General features: G+C 47.5%; 1 protein-coding gene across 5 annotated transcripts in view; it reads right to left on the bottom strand.

Moving 5' to 3' along the window:
• Window positions 1–20324, bottom strand: part of LOC110566457 (C-X-C chemokine receptor type 2-like) — a 34610-nt gene that overhangs the window by 6276 nt on the left and 8010 nt on the right. Inside the window, exons 9-13 of one of the 5 annotated variants that reach the window (XM_021664322.2) lie at window positions 18434–19072; window positions 17614–17720; window positions 12135–12281; window positions 9294–9404; window positions 7602–8441 (exon numbers count right to left, since the gene is read on the bottom strand). In XM_021664322.2, coding sequence (XP_021519997.1) covers window positions 8339–8441; window positions 9294–9404; window positions 12135–12281; window positions 17614–17720; window positions 18434–19072 — 1107 coding nt within the window. In that variant the 3' untranslated portion in view covers window positions 7602–8338. Of the gene's footprint in view, window positions 1–230; window positions 321–366; window positions 707–1682; window positions 1807–7601; window positions 8442–9293; window positions 9405–12134; window positions 12282–17613; window positions 17721–18433; window positions 19073–20324 lie in introns of those variants that run through there. The other 4 variants (XM_021664307.2, XM_021664345.2, XM_021664331.2 and 1 more) reach the window with 4 other exon arrangements.

Below are 20324 nucleotides of genomic sequence, written 5' to 3'. Positions count from 1 at the left end.
GTTGGATCCCCAGAACCCATGTGAAGAACTGATTCCACAAAGCTGACCTCTGACCTCTACATGTATTTCATGGCACACCGATATACATGCACAAAAATTATTATTTTTTAATTAATTGGCTGTTGTTACTACATTTCAAAAGCTCAGTGGCCACAGGTGATCAGAGGCTTCCATATGAGGCAGTGCAGACACGGAGCGCGCCTATTGTAAAAAGGACTTTGATAGAGCACCAGATGACGGAAGATGCAGACTCCAGGTCTAAGGTTCTGCAAAATGCCAATTCCCAGGGCTCCTGGAGAGGCAGAGTTCTCGGGTCCCTTCTACCAGGAAAACACTCCCCAGTCAGACATGAATCAGCTCTCCTACCTGCAGTCGCTCCACAATGCTGCTGAGTGGACGGGGCCCCAATCCTCTGTGACTCAAGGCTGGGAAGCAGCCAGGCTGTTGGACTGGCAGAAAGTGAGGCAGCTGTGATGGGGAAACTTCTGACCTGGGCTACTGATGAGGAAGTCCTGGAGGCCCTTGGGACCAAATGTTCCACCCCCAAGGGAGGTGTCCTACAGAGGATCGGCTGGTCTCTTCTACTTCAGGCTAAGGTTCCACCTGGCGATTCTGAGGTGAGCTCTTGGGATTTTCATGCCTTCTGATGGCTTTTAGAGGAGCCTGCCAATCTGAAGGTAGAGGTCAGCTTCTTTCCCGGCCTATGCCTCCTTTTTAACAAGGCAGATGTGGGCACCCCAGATCCTGCTTGTGGACTTGGCTGAGCTTGCATTTACACTTTCTTCCTTCCTCTCAGGGTCAGCAGGAGAACTGGCATTTCCGTTTCTTGGTGAAGCCCTGCCCTGGCTGGGGGACCCACTCCCTTCTCTCTTCTTAAGGATCTGCCTTCTGTCACCACAACTGGCTCTTTCCCTTCAGCCTGAACTTAGTCCTCCCTTTGTCTCAGAACCCTTTACCCCTGTTCTGCCCAGTTCCCACAGTTGCTCTCTGCACCTCTTTGCCTCTCATTTGCTGCTCCACAAATAAGCTACCAAGGGCTTCCTTCCCTCTGCTCACTCTGCGAAGGTGAACAGAGATGTCTGGGCTGAGGGGTAAGGCTGGCAACCTTTTTTCTTCAGTGGACTTGTTTTCATATTAGCAAAATAGTATCGCAAGGTGAACAGGCTGAAAATGAGACAAGCAGTACAAAAACATATACATAGGACCTAGAAGGTTCTCTTCACTTGAATCTTTCCCCATGATAACCATTATCCACATTGTTGAGATCAGACCACACCCTACTCTAAGGTACTTTATATTGTACAAACAAACAAACAAACCCAAAAGCCAAACCAAACCAACCAAACCAAAAACAAAACAAAACAAAACAAACCCAATGGGTTGAAAAAGCTGTGCTTTGCCCTGAGACATCTTTTGCCCTAAGAAGCGCTTTTGACTCCATTTTGAGGTTAGAAGATCATTCCGCACCCCTGTGTGGACCCTCAAGTACTACCATCTGTCTGGCATCACCCATGCAGCACAGATTGATAAAGGGCCTTTTTATTTATTTATTTATTTTAAATATTATTCCTGGGAATAAAAAGGGTGTTATCCTACACATTTATTAGGAGTGAACTGACCGTAGAGACACTTGGGCATATTAAAATCGGATCAAGGAAACCAGATGCAAGAACTTATCTGACCTGCTCGACGGAGGGAAGGTTGGCGCTCCCTCACCTGGGCCTGCTAAAGTGGTAGACTCCTGTCCTGAGACGCCACGGCTCCACGTGACACTCTGGGTATGTCAAGCACTGACAGGGACGTCTGGACTTATCCCTGGGTCTTCAGCTCAGTGGCTAGGCCCCTTGCTATTGACGCAGCCTGCTGACTGCTATTTGCTCGTTCATCTGTTGGCTTGTCTGACCCCACGCCCACTTCTCAACGTCTGGAGCTGTTCCTGCTCTGACTCACTTCTGTCACCTTGCAGCTAGACTCAACTCTATCTCTTCATAGTCAACCAGGGCTCTCCTGAGACCTGATCTCTACAGCAACAACTCTGCAGCTGGCCCGGGTTCCTTAGCTCACATATTCTATGTGCATCTCTTTCAGCCCACCTCTAAAGCTGCTTACACTCTGCACTGGCCTCTTTAATTTGTGTTCCTTTCCTAAACTACATATACACACATATGTACATTTACTGTGTGCTGTGTGCTACATCCTAAGAGTCAGCATCCGTAATTAAAATTAGAGAACCCACACTCTTCTAAGCCAGATTTCTAGAGTAGGTTGGGTTATCTGGCGAGTTACTGCCATGTAAACCACTGTACCTTGCGAATTTATTATTATTCCATAAATTCTAACATGGTACAAAGATACAAACTTGTTTGTTTCTGGCGTAGCATGCTCATGGCGTGCATCTTCGAAACTCTTTTAGACTTTTTAAAATTTCAAATATGTAAGTGTTTTGCCTGTGTGTATGCAGGCGTACCGCGTGCATGTCTTCCTGGAGCCGTTGAGGGACAAAGAGGGTGGTTGGATCCCCTGGAACTGGAATTCCAGATGTTTGTGAGCCACCCTATAGGTGCTCGGAATTGTGTCAGGTTTGTTTGTTCGTTTCCGAGAACAAGTGTTCTTAACCACTGAGCCACACAACGTATATCTTTGTGTATACATCTCTCCAGATTCCCCCCCCCCACGTAAATACAAGTGTTTTTCTTCTTCCCTTCTTTCCTCAATGAAAAAAAATATTTTATTAGTTGTATTGTCTTGTACCTTAACAATGTATCATGGATATATCCTATGTCGGCATATATGGGCCCATCTTGTCTTTTCGGTGACTGTACTAGTTCACGGTGTGAAGAATTATTACTTTCTGGATAACTTATAGATAAATATTTAGATTCTTACATGTTGGATGTAGGTCTCTTTGGGAGCTTATATAAGTGTTTATGCAAAAAGTATAATTTTTTTGGGTAATACTCATGCACATTTTTCCTTTTTCTTTTGGTTTTTCGAGACAGGGCTTCTTTGTGTAGCCTTGGCTATCCTGGACTCACTTTGTAGATCAGGCTGGCCCGGAACTCACAGAGATCCGCCCGCTTTTGCCTCCCCCAATGCTGGCATTGCAAGTGTACACCACCACACCTGGCTTGATTTTCTTTTTGTTTTTCAAGACAGGGTTTCTAGATGTAGCCTTGGCTTTCCTGCAACTCTCCCTGGCTGGCCTTGAACTCAGAGATTCACCTGCCTGCCTCTGCCTCCTGCGTGCTGGGTTTTAGGGCTGCTGCCACCCCATGACTAAATTTTCATCAATACTGCTAATTGCCTAAAAAAAAAAACTGTGTCAGTTTTCTATGCATTAAAAGCCCCCTATATTCATTCACCATGGACACTGCATATGAGCAACTGTTTCCCAGTCGGGTGCAATGGAATGATACTTCATTCCTTAATCTGCATTTTCTACTTGTTAAATGATTTGTTATTTCATTTTAGTTATGCGTATGTGTGTTTGTGTCTGCCCAGGAATGGGTGCCCACCAAGGCCAGCAGTATTGGAACCCCCTAGAGTTCCCTAGAGCTGGAGTGACAGGAGGTTGTGAGCCACCTGACCTGGGTTCTGGGACTCGAACTCAGATCCTCTGGAAGGATGGATGGTATGCTCTCTTAACCATGGGCTGTATCTCTATCCCCTTAATTGTTTGCTGGTAGGGACGAGTCTCTTTTCCTAAAACTGCGTGTGCTCTACTTGTAGCTTCCTTTTGTGAATTACTTATTTTATTTCCCTTTTGCATTGGATTATCATTGCTTTGTCATTGACCTGCGGGAACTCTACATAACCTGGGAGTATAATATTTTAACACTTACCAGTTGTGTTAAAATATTTCCCTCAGCTTGCTGTGCTTTTTGTTTCTTTAAGTTATTTTCCATTTATTTATTTTGTGTGAGAGGCGCACGCATGTCACACAGCACATGTATGGAAGTCAGAGGACAAGCGGTGGGCGTTGATTTTCTTCTTCCACTGGGTGTGTTCTGGGGATGGAACCCAGGTTGTCAGGCTTGGCCGAAAGTGCTTTTTACCATGTCTCAGCAGTCCCGTTTATTTTGATGCTGAGACAGAAGTCAGAGCCTCTACGCCACAGTCTCTACTGTACGCTTTTGAACTTTATGGTTAAAGTGACTGTTCACTTCTTATCATCTCTGATTTCCACATCATCGAGTTCTTGTTCTTTTTGCATTTACTCCTACTTTCTCTGGGTGTCGTTTGCCACTTAAAGTTTGTCATAGATGGTTGTTCCTTGAGGTTTTTTTTTAAATTTATTTATTTATTTATTTATTTATTTATTTATTACCAGCTCTCCACGGTGAGTCCGCATGCCTCTGTGGCTTCAGCTAGGACTGGTCACTATCTTTAGCTGGTCAGTATCTTTAGCACCTTTCATTCTCAGCTTCTTTCCCAAGCCCTACCATCGTATGTAATGATCACCTACAGTCTCCCTAAAGCTCCCCAGATGCTACAAACTCAATATGGACGACACTCTGGAGCAGTGGTTCTTTCTCAACCTTCCTAAAGCCTCGACCCTTTATTACAGTTCCTCACGTTGTGGTGACCCCCAACCGTACAATTATTTTTATTGCTACGGAATAGCTAATTTTTCTGCTGTTGTGAATCATAATGTAAATGTCTGATTATGCAGGATATTTGTTGACCCCCAAAGGGGTCACAACCACAAATGAAGAACCTCTAGATCTACCACACTCACTCCTGCCAGTTTTTCCTCCTGCCAGTTCTGTCAGCTGCTCCTCTGCCCCCCCCTCCAGCTGGAGACATGCATGCCCCTCATCTCACCCTCCCCCACCCTTACCCCACCCCAGCTCTTCCTCTCCTCTCTTGCCTGTCTTCTCTATACCACCTTCACGGGCAGTGTTAGGCAACACTTCATCCTTTCTCTCCTGAACTACATCAGTAGTTATGCAATGGTTGTGGGTTCCAGAGCTGGGCTGGCTGAGTTAGAATTCACTTGCAGGTCATGAACCCATACAGCAAGCAATTTGATCACACTGGGTCTTAGTTCCACCATTCGTATGAGAATACCTACTGTGCACAGAACCAAACAAGTCTCTAATGAACCATGCAGAATGATACTCAGCTCCTCCTCCTCTTTCTCTTCTATCTCCTTGTACCCTATGTGAGGGCTGCCTCAAATCTTCTCCTTGAACCCACCATACACTCCGATGCTAGAAAGATCTTCCTAAAATGTAAACAGGCCCACTTCACTTTCTTCTTAAAAGCCTTTAAGGAAGTCTCAGATGAAGTCAATCCTGATGTGGATACTTGATACCCTTGTGGTTGACCCCTCTTACATCTGGCTATACCTTGAGCTCCTAAATTCAACCTCTGAGAACCCCATACAGATCCCTAGGGGTTACTCTGTTTCACTGGGAGCCTTGGTGTGCACTCTCTTTCCTTGGGCTATTCTTTAGCCCTCTGATCAAATTCTCCTTTTGGCTTTCGTGTACGGTCCAGGTTTTATAATCAACTACCTGGCTCTTTATCCATTTGTATCTTGAAAGCAGGGGTTTCAGGTGTGAGTTTGTTTCTGTCTTCTCAAATAAATCACAGTGTGATAAGTGTCAAGGGTGGCTCATGCATGTGTGTGTGTGTGTGTGTGTGTGTGAACACTGCTAAATCAACAAAGTTTGGGGGGAAACTGATGGACGTGAGAACATCCCACAGACTGAAGAAACTATGTGATGCAGTCCAGACCTCTCAGAGCCTTTCCAGCCTGGCAGCACAAAAGAAGTCACATCAAACTTCTTTCAGTGGCAACAATGCTGACCCCATCAGCTCAGATCATAAGTGGCAATGCTGACCACATCAGCTCAGATCCTATGTGCTCAGGCAGTGCTGCAGCCTCTGCAGAATGCACAGGGACACGGGAGGCTCACTGGAGGCATCTCCCATGTGCCCTGCCGGCTGCTGCTGTGGCTAGGCATGGTCCTTAAAGCCACTGCTAGAGGACTGCTATCCTTGCAGGGTCAGGCTCTGGGGTGGTCTAGGGTGATCACGGTGGAACTCTCCCTTGAAGGGTCCCAAAGCATAGGAAAACTTTCTAGTTTCTTTTCAGCTAGTTTGCTGAAGAGATTGGTAGAGGTTATGCAGAAACAGTGGTGAGCTGAAGGCTGGAGCTCAAACAAGGCGGCACAGATGCAGGCCCAAGCTCCCCATTCCTTGCCTTCAAATCCTTCCTGGGGAGTTCTTTCCCAGGTCATCCCTCAGTGGCTTCTACTGTTAATCCAACTTCCATCCGTTCATGAGGAAGGACAGAATCCATGCTGCAATTCCTGCCAATAGGTCAAAAACTCGGCTCTGGTAGACTTACATGGGTCAGGCCTATGCCCAGAAAGGACTGCACTCTGTGAGTACTGCATTCTTCCTGTACCTCAGTTGTTTGGGGGAGCCTCCTCTGTCCATCACTTGTGTTTGCAAGTTCTTACCAGTGCTCCAAGGCAGAAGCTTGTGTTACTACACTCATACTCCATGCAAAGGCAATAGGATACAGTTCTAGGCAGCCAAGAGCCACAAAGCTCTGCTCAGAGCCACAGTATTGCCCAAGCATTGCAGAGGCTCCTGCAGAGTGGGATGGGGACTGTGCGGATGCCTGTCTGGTGTTTGTTCTCTAGGGGCTGGGTAGGGCAGCTAATTGCCTTGTTATAGAGCGAGTCCACGTCTCCTCTATAATAGGTTTCTCAGAAGTGCTGCCGTTAGTACCTTGTAAATAAACAACACCGTTTGCGTAAGCCTTCTTGGAGAAAGGGGAGGATAGACAGCCCTGTACCCATGCCTCTTCTGCCCAGCAAACCCCATCCAGGGGAGCAGCTGGCATGCTCACGTGTAGCTGGTGAGACAGTGAGCAGACCTCTTGGGAAAATACAGTTGGCCCCTTGCATCCATGGGGTCTGTGTTCATGGCTTCTGCATTCACCGATTCAGCAGACGGCAGGTTGAAAATGTATTTGAAAAATTATGTCTACACTGGACACGTTCTGATTTCTTCTCGTCCTTGTCCCCCAAACCACACAGTAGAACACTGCTTGCATAGCATCTATACAGTATTAGGCGGGTTCGGTAGTCTGGAATCGGATGAAAGTGTGTGTGTTTCTGTGCACTGGTTGTATGTGTATATACACCTGAGTGCTTGGGAGTTGGCTACCTGCAGGGATTTTGGTACCTTTGCGGATACTTAAAGCCAGTTCCTTACAGATACCCTGGGATGACTGTCATTTGTCAGCATTTTAAAAGTTAAACTTACTATGACCTGCACCTGCCCATTATCCAGGCAGTTCATCCCTAGGGATTTCTCCAGGAGAAATAAAAGTGTGGTTCTATCAGTGACTACACACGAAGAAGCTCACGGGAGCCTCTAGGTAACCACTGCCGACTGGAAGCCACTCAAATCTGAAGCAACAGGCAAATGTGCAAACAGATCCTGACAGTGGAATACTAGAAAAAGAACCCCGGGGGCTGGTGAGATGGCTCAGAGGGTAAAGGTACTTATTGCTAAGTCTGCTGATGCAAGTCTGAATCTTGGGACCCACATGGTGGAAGGAAGCAACTAGTTACAACAAGTTGTCCTCTGGCCCTGCATGAATCATGAGTGCTGCCGCATGCATAATACACACACAAAAATACACGATAGAAATGAGAGTAATACGCAGATAAATCGCAAACCAATTATTCTGCGTAGAGGCATAGCTGCAATAGTGAGCTGCACAATTTCATTTCCACACATTTCTAGAAAGTGCCTATGCTTCCCGGTGACATCAGGCAGGGTCAGTGGTTGCCTCCTCATGGAGGCTGGGGCTGGAGGATGGTGAAGAAGCTTTGGGTCTGATGCCTACGTCTTTACAGATGTATATTAAAGTCAAAAACTCAGCAAACTTATGCGATGCTTATTACATGTCAACATGCAATAAAATGAAACGAGACAGTGATCCCTGAAGCAGATTGGAGGGGAGGTCCTCAAGTGCCCAGGGTACTTAGGCTGCACCTCTTGTGGGTGGTGGGGGAAGGGGAGTGTGGCTAGGAAACAGCTGGGCCCTGGGTTCTTATTCATGGTCACGACTCACTGTGCCTCAAGGGACTTTACAGAGAGGTCATAGCATGTCTTCCTCACACCAGACCCAGGAAAGGCAGAACCAGGTCTATCTGTGGCTGCCAGTTGTTCCCTCTGTCCCCACCCTCACATGCACAGCAGTGCTGGGGTCCCTAGCTCTCCAGCTTCCAGAAGTAAAGAGTGGTCAGAGTTCAGGGTTAGGAAGAGGAACGGAGGGAGTAGACTGGGGAGGTGGCTGCTAGCTTGGTCAGGTATTCTGGATTTCTTCCCGCTGGGCACAGGCTGGGCAGCAGCGCTCTCTCTTCTTGTAGTCTACAGAGCAGGCATGGCAAACCAGGCCTCCGCAGAGCCTGGGGAGCAGAGACAAGGAAGCCTGGGCTTGCTTCTGGGGGAGCATCTGCCTGTCCTCCTGGTTCTTCGGCAGGGCAGCTTTTGGCTAGCTCGGGATGCTTCCCCTTTCCCACAGCCTTGAGAGCTCACTCTAGAGCCTCTCACTCAGGTGGTGGCTTCTCCTGACTTTTTTTTTTTTCCTCCTGCCGGTTTTCCCTCATGGTAGTCATTCGTTGGAAGGGAGGGAAAAGTTCTTTCTGTGCTGAGGTGCAGGTACCCTCTCCCTAGACAGAAGCCCAGCAGTGCATTCCAGGAGGTTACAGGCTTCATCGTCTAGACCTTCCCTCCTTCATGGCCCTGCCCACTCTGCTCTTTCAAGATTCTGCTTAGCAGTAGGAGCTGGATAGGATGATGGTGGGGCCCGGGCTCAAGTGGCTCTTCACAAACACCCATTTCCTGCCCCCTAGCATAGCAGTAAACATCTGTAATGTCGGTGTGTGGGAGTGATTGAAACAGGAGGATCATACATTTGAGTTCTGCCTGGGTCACATAATGGCCAGCCTGGGGTACATCATGAGACCCCGTCTCAAAATAACCAACTAAACCACAGTTGGTGAGATGGCTCAGAGGGTAAAGGCACTTGCCACTGAACCAGGGGACCTGAGTTTCATCCCTGAACCCTCAGCTTCTGTAACTTGTCCTCTGACTTCAACATGTGTGCTACAGTGTGTGTGTGCGTGCATCCCCCCACCCCCGCTGCCACACTGAAATAGATGTTAAAAGGAAAGTCTTTAGAAACCAAACAAATCAAACTAAACCAAGCAGATCCCTTGGTCCTGTGGGTTGTCCTAGACTCTGTGCCTTTCCATTACCTGCAAGGGTAACGTCGAGACAGGCGTCTGAAGACCTTGTTGCAGCCCACGCAGTGTCCTGGGGCCACAGTAGACAGCTTCTGGAGCCTCTGCCATTGGTGGTCCTTCTCACTGATGGAGGGGGAGACGAGGAGAGAAGGAGAGAGAAGGGGAGGTGGTGATAGAAGAGATGGGGTTAGATCACATTGGCCTAAAGCTTACCGAGTACTAGAGCTGGCTCGTCCATGAGTCCTGTAGATCTGTCTGTCTTGGCTTTCTTAGCACTGAGATTGATTGTATGAGTTTTGAAGATTGAATCCCAGTCCTCATGTTTGATTGGCAAGCATTTTACTGACTGACCTATCTCCCTAGCCTCTTCAGTGGTGTGTTTGTATTGCCTGTATGCACACATGCGGATGAAACACTCATATACATAAATAAATCTTCTAAAAAATCAAATAAGGGCTTGTGAGATGGCTCAGTGGGTAAAGGTAGCCTCATAAATGTGGACGAAGAGGATGGACTACACAAAGGTGTCCTCTGACGCATGTCCCCCACCATTCATGTACATACAAACACAAAATTAATAAGTAAGAAGTGTTTAAGTAAAAATCAAACTCTACAGAAGGGACTATATAAAAAGCATCGCCACCCTTCTACTCCTTCCTTTTTCACTGCTAAACCAACCAAGGTAAACACCCCTCCACAACCATTTCTCCTTGGTATTCCTTCCATATTTGAGTAACAGATGCACCTACTTGCTTTGCTCGAAAACATTCTCCCTCCCTCGAGAATGAAGGAGTCATCTTACTTGTCACTGGCCCCACCAACTTCTCCTTCCTCTCAACTCGGTCACATCCCTAGTCTGGGTTCCTCTGTCAAGTTACTCTTGTTAATTCTTTCTATGTAGCCCAGGCTGATTTTGAACGTGTGATTTTCCTGCCTCAGCCTTCCTTGTTCTGGGGTTGCAGGCATGCACCACTGTGCCTGACTACCCCCGAAACCCTCATCAAAGCTAGTATTCTCCCAACCTTTCTACCTGGGCGCCATCTTAGGGATACCCTTTTCTTTCTCCTAGGTGGAACTCTGCTCCCTGAATTACATCTTCTCCTTTCTTGTCTTACTTCCTTGTTTTTTCTGGAGCACATCCTCAACTAACTTCTTAAGAAAGGCTGTGGAGGAGTTGAACCTTCTGAGCCCTGTCTGATTTCACCTTCCTCTTCGTCATTTAATTTATGGCTCATCTAGACATGGAATTCTAGTTCAAGAGCTGGCTTTTCTGAGAACTTGAGAGTTATTACATCATAGCCACTGACACATGTAGAGGTCTCCTATCTTTCTAATGTATTTCACATTTTCCTCTAGATAACTTGAAAATATTCTCTCTCTCTCTCTGCTTCTCTGAGATTTCACAATGCTATATCTAGATATGGATTGAAATTTCCCCCATTTGTTTATAGTGCTGTCATTTCGTGAGATCTAAAGATTGGTGTCCACCAGAGACTTTTAAAAATGCATATTTTTAATTTTTGTCATGCTTTACTTGATAACCTACTTAATTTTAGGTTCTTTCTGGAAACCTCTGCCAGTTGTAGAGGGTGTTAGGACTCCTTCCTAGACTGATATGTGTACATGTGCTCATGTGCTCATGTGCATTCATTCATGTGAAGGCCAGAGGTTGACACTGGCTGTCTTCCTCAATTACTTTCCACCTTGTTTTTTGAGGCAGCGTCTCAAAATGGCCCACTGAGTCATCTTTCCAGCCCCCCTACACTGATTTCTCTTGTTATTCATACCTGCTTTTATTTTGTTTTCTGAGAGCCTGCTTTATATTTATTTTCTAATCCTTTTGGTGAGTTAAACAAATCAACAAACATTTTTTTTTTTTCTGATACAGGGTCTCCCTATATAGCGCAGGCTGCTCTAGAACATACAATCCTGTTGCTGCCCCCTCCCCAGGGCTAGAATGACAGGCATGATTGTGTACACACATGTGTGGTCAGAGGACAGCTTTAGAGAGCTGGTTCTTTCCTCCCACAATGGGCACTGGGGGCGGGGAGGCTCTATCTGAGATGTCAGTCTTATGAGGCCAGTGCCTTTGTCTGCCCTCCTTAAACTGTTAATTTTCTCCACATTAACCTTGTTCTCATTTCACCTTTAATGTGAGAATTTTAAGCAAAAGAATTTAGTTCTGGGTGACTCCAGCAACCTGCTTGACTTCATGGAATCTGAGATCACTGGTGTTGGGTCTCCTGAGCTGCAGGAAAGGAATGCACATGAGTGTGAGTGTCCGTGGCTGAGGAGGTACACATGTGTGTCATCTCTCTACCTGACTGAAGGGCTAGTGAGATTTACATGTCTCTCCCATCTCAGCGAGCTCAGAAATTTGGAGTAAACCCTGATGAGCTCAGCCTCTGGTACCTAGAACAGCTGCTCCAGACACAGAGGTCTAAGGAAGTCCAGTAGGCAGGTAGGTGTGGGCATGCGGTCACTTCTTGGTATTCTACGTTTCCCCTTCCTTCTTTCAATCCCTCCTCTACTTGTGAGCTAGAAGAGATGGGGATCTCTTCTAACCATAATGGGAGACAGAGGGCAGTTCTTGAATTGAGAGCAAACATCATTGCCAGAGGAGTCTGTGGTTTAAATGCTGTCTGTCTTTAGTGGCCTCTGACCCTCAGTTTCCTCCTCTGTAATATGTGATGTGTAATCAGTGACAGTATGAGGTCACTAACAGAAGGAAGCAAGTTCACAGATGGAAAGGTCTAGAGTTGATTTGGAGTAGCCTTTGAGCCTGGCCTGCACAGTCCTTACCATTCATCCCTCCTTTCCACCCTAGTGCACCGCTCCCAGCCCCATTCTTACTGAATCAGTTCCAGCACCCTCCTTTTCATGGCCTGGATCAGGTCCCTCTGCACTTCGAGCTCCTTCTCATACATGGCGTTTCTCCTCTCAGTCTCCTGCTGCCTGTGTTCCAGCATCGCTTGCAACTGGGCTCTTTCTGTCTGACACCTGGGAACAGGAGGAGACTCGGTTTTGAGGAGGAAGGCTCAGGACCTGTGATGGGAATCCCTGGAGAAGCCAAAGTCTACGTATAGGGACAGTATCTACATACCACACACATACAGAGGCATGTAACACATATTCATTATACACCATATGAACCACGCATCGCATATACTACAAAAACCTGCTACCACCATACAACACACACACACACACACAAACACATCATGTACACCATACACCAATGTGAGCACCTATAGATAGATTCAGCAACTGTGGAGAAATAGACACAGGGCCTAACTTTGAGTCTTCCTGTAACAGGCCCTGCTTATACTTTTCTCTCCCTCCTTCCTGCCTTCCATTTTCCTCTCCGTTTTTCCTCCTCTCCATCCTTTTCTCCTTCCTTTTTACCCTCCCTTCCTTTTAACATTGCCACTTTAAATTATAACTCTCTGGAAAGGTTCATTTATGGGAGGCCTGTCCTGGAAGGAGTGCAAAGGCCTAGGAATCTAGGCTGGGAACACCATGACCAGCTGGGAACAGGGGGGCAACAGAGGACTTGGGGTGGCTGTATCTTACTTTAGAGTATTTTTAGAAGGTATGTTACATCGTCTTTTTAATTTAAAGAGCAATAGGAGAAAACATGTGGCTTTCCTAAGTTTCTGTCTCTGGGTTTGGAACTGCCTCAGCTCTATTCTTGCCTCTTCTTGTTGTTGTTAGTGGTTTGCTACAAGGTTCCAAGAAGCTTACTAAATTTAAAATGAAACGGCCCAAGCAGCTTCTCACTCCATGGCTTGGTTGGTAGTGTGTACCAGCCAGCCAGGGTTGGGTAGAGGCTAGCAAGTCCACAAATCAAATCCAGGGCCTTGCACATGCCAGGCAGGCACTCAACCAATTGAGCCACTTCACCTCCTGCTCTTGAACTATTGATTTTTAAAGTATATCCATTTAGCAGGCCCCAAGACTAAAATCTGGGTACACCTTCAAATATCACCAAAAACACATCTTTGAGAAGATCCATGAAAGGCTCTTAACAGGGCCGTCTGGACTTTTCTTAGTTGCTAACCCTCAGTTCCCCTGTAGAGGGTGCTAGTGAACACTTTCCTCATTTAGTTCTCTTGCTCATAGAGAGAATGTTCCTGTGGACTTTGGACTGGTTGGTGGTGAACACCTGCCAGTGACTGGATGCCCATGGCCCCTCTGCCCACTGATGGTGTCAGTGCTTGGCTCCTGGGTCTGGGCAGAGCTTGCTTCCTAGCCTGGGGAGATGCTACTCCAGCTGACACGGCTTGCTACTAACACCGAGGTCACCTAACTTCTCGCCCAACAGCCCGACCTGGGAGTCTGACAGGTATCCCAGACTTTACAGGTACAAAGCTCTCTGTCCATGCCAACATTCCCTACCCCTGAGAATGGTTGTTCTTAACTCTTTCCCTCAGACCCACAGCCTGTCTCTCAGTTAGTCCGGCTTCAAAATGTACCCACATATCAACAGCTGTACCTCCTCTGTCACCAGGCTAAATACATCTGCTCACCCTGTTGTGGTGGCTAGTTTTTTTGGGGGGTGGGGTGGGGAGGGTCAAGACAGGGTTTCTTTGTGTAACAGCCCTGACTGTCCTGGACTTACTTTGTAGGCCGGGCTGGCCTCGAACTCACAGAGATCCACCTGCCTCTGACTTTCTGAGGTCTGGGATTACAGGTGTGCACCATCAAGCCCAGCTTTGCTAGTTTTTATGTTAACTTGACACAAGCTATGATCATATGGGAAGAAGAAATCTTAATTGAGAGAATGCCTCCATAAAACTGGCCTGTAAGCCAGTGTGTAGGGTCTTTTCTTGATTGATAATAGATGTGGCAGGGCCCAGATCACTGTGGGTGGTGCCATCCCTGGGCAGGTGGTCCTGGATGGTATAAGAAAGCAGCCTGAGCCCAGCGGAAGTGGCACACAACTTTAATCCCAGCACTTGGGGCAGATACCAGGCAGCCAGCCTGGTCTACAGAGTGAGTTCTAGGCCAGCCAGGGTTACACAAAGAAACTCTGTCTCAAAAAGGAGGTGGGGAGGAGAAAAAGAAAAGAAAACAGCTGAGCAAACCATGAGTGAGCAAGTTGGAAAGCAGCACTCCTCCATGGCCTCTGCATCAGTGCTGGCTTCCAGTTCCTGTTCTGACTTCCCTTAATAATGCACCAGCTGTGGAACAGTAAGCTGAAATAATCCCTGTCCTCCTCAAGTTTCTTTCGGTCATGGTGTTTAATCACAGCAATAGAAACCCTAACTAGGACATCTGTCTACCAAAAAGCTTTCTGGAAAGAAGGCCTTCTAGGAGCTGCTGGTGTTTGCATAAAGACTCAAAGGAAAGAGGAAGCACACAGAGGAAAGAACAGGATGGAAGGCCTTAAGGTGGGACCAGGCATAGCAGGCTCCAGGAACATGATGGTGGCCATTTTGGTCCCAGTGGGCTGAGGAAAGAAACCTCTGGTCTTGTACCATGGGCCCTTTAAAATATGGTCAGCCTGGACCAGTCAAGTCTATGAACTGAAAGTAAATTGGGGAATGACTGCTAATGGGCACAGGGGTTTTTTAGAGATAACGCCAATGTCCAAAAATTGACTGTGCTACGGTTACACAACTCTATCAATATACTAAAAACTTGTGGATTAAGCATATATATATATATATATATATATATATATATATATATACCCTTTCTTTGCTTGGACTCTATAACTCTCCCTTCTTATTTTGATGATGTCCCAAGCTCTCTCTAAGCTGTCCCCATTGTTCACCAGACCTTTCCTCCCTCACCCAACTGGGGCCAGAATGGCTCCCAAGGTTCTCCTTGAACCTCGTGTGTAATTTCCCACCTCAGAACCTTTGTTCCTGTCCTGCCCCCTGCCTGGAACATCTTTCTAGCTGGTGTCCAAAAGGCTGGCTCCTTACTTCCCTTGGGTCTTTATGTAAACACTGCAGCTTCTGAGAGGCCTGCAGTGGCCATGCTACCCTCTCAAAAGCCTCACACTGGCCATGCTACCCTCTCAAAAACCTCACACTGGCCATGCTACCCTCTCTCTCAAAAGCCTCACACTGGCCACTTCTCATTCTCTTGCCCTATTTTTTTTTCTCCTTAGAACTGTACTCCAGGGGCCGAAGAGATAGCTTTGCAGGTAAAGGCACTTGCTTCCAGGAGTGACACCCTTAGTTTTGTCCCTGGGACCCACATGCTGAAGGAGAGAACTGATTCTGACCTCCACATGTACGCCACAGCACATGCGTAACCGTATTCACACTCATGTGCACGCATCCTCTACACCTATGCACAAATGAATAAATAGATGATAATAATAACAACAACATGCCCTCTCCAACCCACTGCTCTGTATTCTACTTGCGGATCCTGCTCAATGCCTCCCCTGTGCTGTGAGCTACATGAAGGCAGGGCTTTTGTGTTTTGCCCACGAGAATATTTGGGTTTAGAATGGGATGTCCAAAGTGTTTGGGAATGACTGAGCGACAGGTGCCAGGGTGACAGGGGTCTGTGAGGCAGTGTCCCCAGATACAGGAAGAAATTTGATGCTGGGACATCTCTCTGGAGCCTCTTGGCTTCTCCCACCAACTTTTCTTGAAGCCACAGAGGCTCTTGCATGGCCAAGGACCCCATTTCCATTTAGGATCAGAGTCATGGGAATATTTGCTGGTCACAGCAGCAACTTGGGTGGTGAGTACTGGGTGGAGTTGAAGGGGCCTTGGGTTGGGGTTTGGGTTCCCAGGTTTGCCCCAACTGTTCAAAAGACAGACACAAACTGCCCAGTGATTCAGTATGAATCATAGAGTCTCAGCCTGTGATGAGGGTGAGACTGTTCCCTGATCTGGCTTGGAGAAGGTATCATAGTGTCCTCTAGAGACAGAGGGAGCACACAGACCCTGGGCTCATGAAGACCAGAGGCAGACTCAGGAAGATCTTTGCATGGATGAGACTTTTAAAACAGAAAGGGTTGTGACAGATATGCCTTTGGGGCCTTGAAGTCAAGGAAAAGAAGGGAACGTGGAGCTGTTCCGTAGACACAGAGAGTGGAATACAGCCAGTTCTCTGCATCTGTGTCTCTGGTCTTAAGCAACCACGAACCAAAACTATCTGGGAGACAAAAACAAACAAACAAACAAACAAAAAAACAAAAAAACCTCTTCATTGTGTGTCTTGAACATGTGCAGATGCTTTTTTCTTCTCATGGTTCCTTATACTATGCAGTAGTACAACTATTGTCACAGCATTAGATCAAGTTAGGGAGGTTCACACAGCACAGGGGCGGCTGTGCAGTGGTCCTCTGCAGACCCTGCACCACCTTTATGCAAAGCACTTGAGCAGCCATGGGTTTCAGTTTCACTTGGGGTGCTGGAACCAACCTTCTGTTGATATATTAGACTGTGTTAAAAAAAACAAAACAAAACAAAAAACCCCAAAAACTGGGTTGGGGATGTAACTTTGTTGGTAGAGTGCTTGCCTAGCACAAAGCCTTATGCTTGACCCTTGGTACCACAGAAACTGGGCACAGTGGTATATGCCAGGAGGATCAGAAGCTTAAGGCCATCCCCAGTGACTCAGCAAGTTTCAGGCTAGCCTGAGCTAAATAACAAAACAAAACTGGCTGAGGGATCCAGGCATGGCGGTACGGGACAGCAGTCTTAGCTCCAAGAGACAGAGACAAAAAAATTTGCAGATCAGTTTGAGCTGCATTAGGCGACTAAATAATAAAAGACACAAAACGACAAGAAAGCACACTGTTGTGGCATCAGCAGCAGGGCTTGGCTTTCAGGTCTTCCCTGCTAACAAGATGACATTGGGTGAACTATGTCCCGCCAGGGGGAAAGTCAAAAAGGTTGTGTAACAGGGAATAACAACAACAACAAAATGAGGGGCAAAGGAAGGCCTAGTGGTTTACCCTGTAACCCCAGAACTCAGGAGCTTGAGGCAGGAGAATTGTCATAAGTTCCAAGAGAGAATGGGCTGCAGAGTGGAATCCCATCTTTAATCGCTGTGTGAGGGAGATAGATTTGGAGGCATGGTGGAGCCAGAGCAGATTAAAAAGGCAGCATTGCACCCAGAAGAGGCAGCAGGAGTCGATCCAAGCATGGGAGCTGCTTAGGGACAGAGTGCTCGGCGTCTTCTAGGATCCTTGGGGTAGGGGCTGAGGAGGGGAAGAACCGTGGGCTTCATGGCATCAGGAAAGATACCTAGGATGGCACTGGCCTCAGTATCCTGGGGTTGTTCCCAGCACAAGCTGGATACACTGAGATACCAAGGAGTCCTGGAGCCCTAGCCCTGCTGGTGTTACCAAGGTTACCTGCTGAGCTGCTCCTGGAGCACCTGCAGCTCTCCTTTCTGTGCCCTCGGCAGCTGCTCCTGGCATTGAACCTGTTCCTCTTCCAGCTGGAGCTTGTACTTGGGGTCCTGGGGACAAGATGGGAAAGGAAGAATTAAAAGAGGAAGGCAGAAACCCCAGCTCTGGGTTCATCTGTTGAACTTCCTTATGAGGCTACAGCCATGCCTCTGGTTGCTGGGTGAGCGTGGGGTTACCATTGCCAAGTTCATGAACCTGAAAGACTCTGGCTAGAAAGGAGCCTGAGGGGCATCTTGGGATCCATCTTGGGGGACTTCTGGGAAAGCATGTCAAAACTAGCTGAGGGTATAGCAACATAGCTTAGACACTGGGAGACCTCTGTGATGGTAAGGGAACCCAAACTTTGTGACTTCCCAAAAGACTTGCTGGGATGTGGTCCCAAACTCAAATGTTGGCATGGCTAGGCAGGAAGTATTGATGAGTGAAGTAGGCCTCATGGGAAGCACTCACAGGAAAGGTACACTCTGTGAGCTAAAGAATACGTGACTGTCAAAGGACATCTCCAAATAGTAACTCTGAGAAGGTAAGCCAAAACTGGCTTTTAGAGCTCTGTGTGATGATATATACAAATAATCCCAGGATCTGGAGGTCAGAGGCTGGAGAAATTCAAAGGCATCCTGGCTACACAGCAAATCCAAAGCCAGCCTGGGTCACAGAAGGCCTTTCCACAAGCAGACAACCCCTTACACTAGTCAGTGGGCTGGAATGGTCTGCAGACACCTAGCTGCCAATCAGGCTAGAGAGGAGACAATAGACCTTGTACCTTGATCACCTCCTGCTGCAAGGGCACTTCTGCTTGATCCCCCTGCATGCTCGCACTGGTGACTCTGGTCCACTCTTGTGGCTTCTCTGGGGTGGAGCCTTTCTTTGTTCCCAGACATTGCAGGACCCAGGTCTGCCCCAGAACACAAGGCTGATCCCACCCCTGCGTGGTTCCTAGCTTAGTGTCTTCTGCTCTTCCGTGCAGGCTGAGGGCTAGCAGCCCTTGGTCATGGTCCCAATCTGTTGCCTTTTCCTGGATCCCTTTTGTGGTTCTCTGACCTTCTGTCCCTGGCAGACTTCCTTTGCCTTCATCTATGATTCTTGTCACCTCTTGCTGGGCCTCCTTAGCACCATCTCTCTGTTGCTGGCTGCTGGCTGTTGAATGTGGCAGGAACTGCCCTGTCTTTGGGTCTCCCTCCTTCTGGTCTAGCAGAAATTCCTCCCTTTCTGCTTCCCAAATGCTCTGGGAACAACGGAGGCTCCTGAGATCCTCTTTCTTCTCTTCCAGAAAGGTGGGAAGATCGCCATGCTGCAAGGGGGTAGGGAGGTCAGGTGGGCAGACCTCTCTCATTGCATCATGCAGACAGCTGGTTCCTCTGGTGTCTAGTGCCTGCAGCTGTTCTCCTCTGGAGAATCTCACCTGTAGAGAAGTCCCATATCAGCATCTGGTCACTGATCTGGGACATAGGAGAGGACAAAGCCCTGTGACAACATATTTGTTTCTTATGGGATTGCCAGGCCTCCTACCGGGAAAGTCATTAGAACTGAGATAATCCACAAATCTGAGCTGAGATCAGAAGGTGTCTCTGCTCTTCCCCTCCCTGCCTGGCCAGCGGCATCTCCTGCCTTCACCTGGGTTGGTCTTGTTCTCCCCTAAATTCCTCCACCTTTGTTCACCTTTTCTCCTGTACTTGATTTTGTCTTTCTGTATTCTCATCTGTAAAAGGGGAGCAAGAATTCCTGGTTTGTAAAAATGGTGATGGAATCTTGAGCTGACTAATGCTCACTCAAGTGACTTCTCTCAAGAAGCCTTGCCTGATGGGGAGGTAGCTCATTGGTAGAGCACTTGTCTAGAAAGTGTGGCCCTGGATCTGATCCTCAGCATAGCAGGAGCAGGGAAGCCTTCTCTGTGCTCCTATTTCCCCTCAGCCTTCTCTGTGGCCTAGACTCATCCCTTGATACTAGGGGAGTTGGCTCCAGGACCTCAAGAGGGTGTTCAAATGCCTGGGTACCCAAGACTTTTCTATAACATGGTGTGGGATTTGCATATAACCAATACCCTCCCACATAGCTTAAGTCCCTTTTAAACTGCTTTAATATCCCACATAGAGTCAATGCTTTGTAAGTAGTTATTATACTTCCTTGTTTAGGGAACATTGAGGGTAAAAGAACCCACATTGTTCAGGACCAATGCAACAATTTTTTTTTCTAAATATTTTGTATGTGCGGTTGGTTGAGTCTACAGATGCAGAACCCACAGACGTGGAGGGCTGACTGAAGTTAGCATAGATTGCAATGTGTTCCTGATCTGTGTCTATGAACTGGCCTCAAACTCTTTCAAGGTCTGAGACTGAGTCCTTAATGGTGCAATATCTAGTGTCTGGAAGCTCCTGGGATGAGGACAACGTTGAGCTGCCACATGGGAATGGAGCAGGAGCCAGGAGCCTCATGTTGAGCTGCATGTGGGCTGTCTCAAGCCGTCTACACAACTCCCCTAGGAGGCAGGACAGGAACTAGCCCAAGGGCCGTTTAGAAAGGGGAAGAGCTGGGCTGCGAATTGGGAAATCAGGCTCTTTAGTCACTCCCTTAGCTGACATAGGCCAATCTGAGGACCCAGCTCAGAGGTTTCAGTAGAAGCATGCTCTCTGTCTGTTTCCGGCAAGCCTCCAGCC

Source organism: Meriones unguiculatus, chromosome 15 (assembly GCF_030254825.1).
Source record: "Meriones unguiculatus strain TT.TT164.6M chromosome 15, Bangor_MerUng_6.1, whole genome shotgun sequence".
NCBI lineage: Eukaryota > Metazoa > Chordata > Mammalia > Rodentia > Muridae > Meriones > Meriones unguiculatus.
The sequence above is the reverse complement of the archived record's forward strand: the minus strand, read 5'-3'. Positions and strand labels throughout refer to the sequence as shown.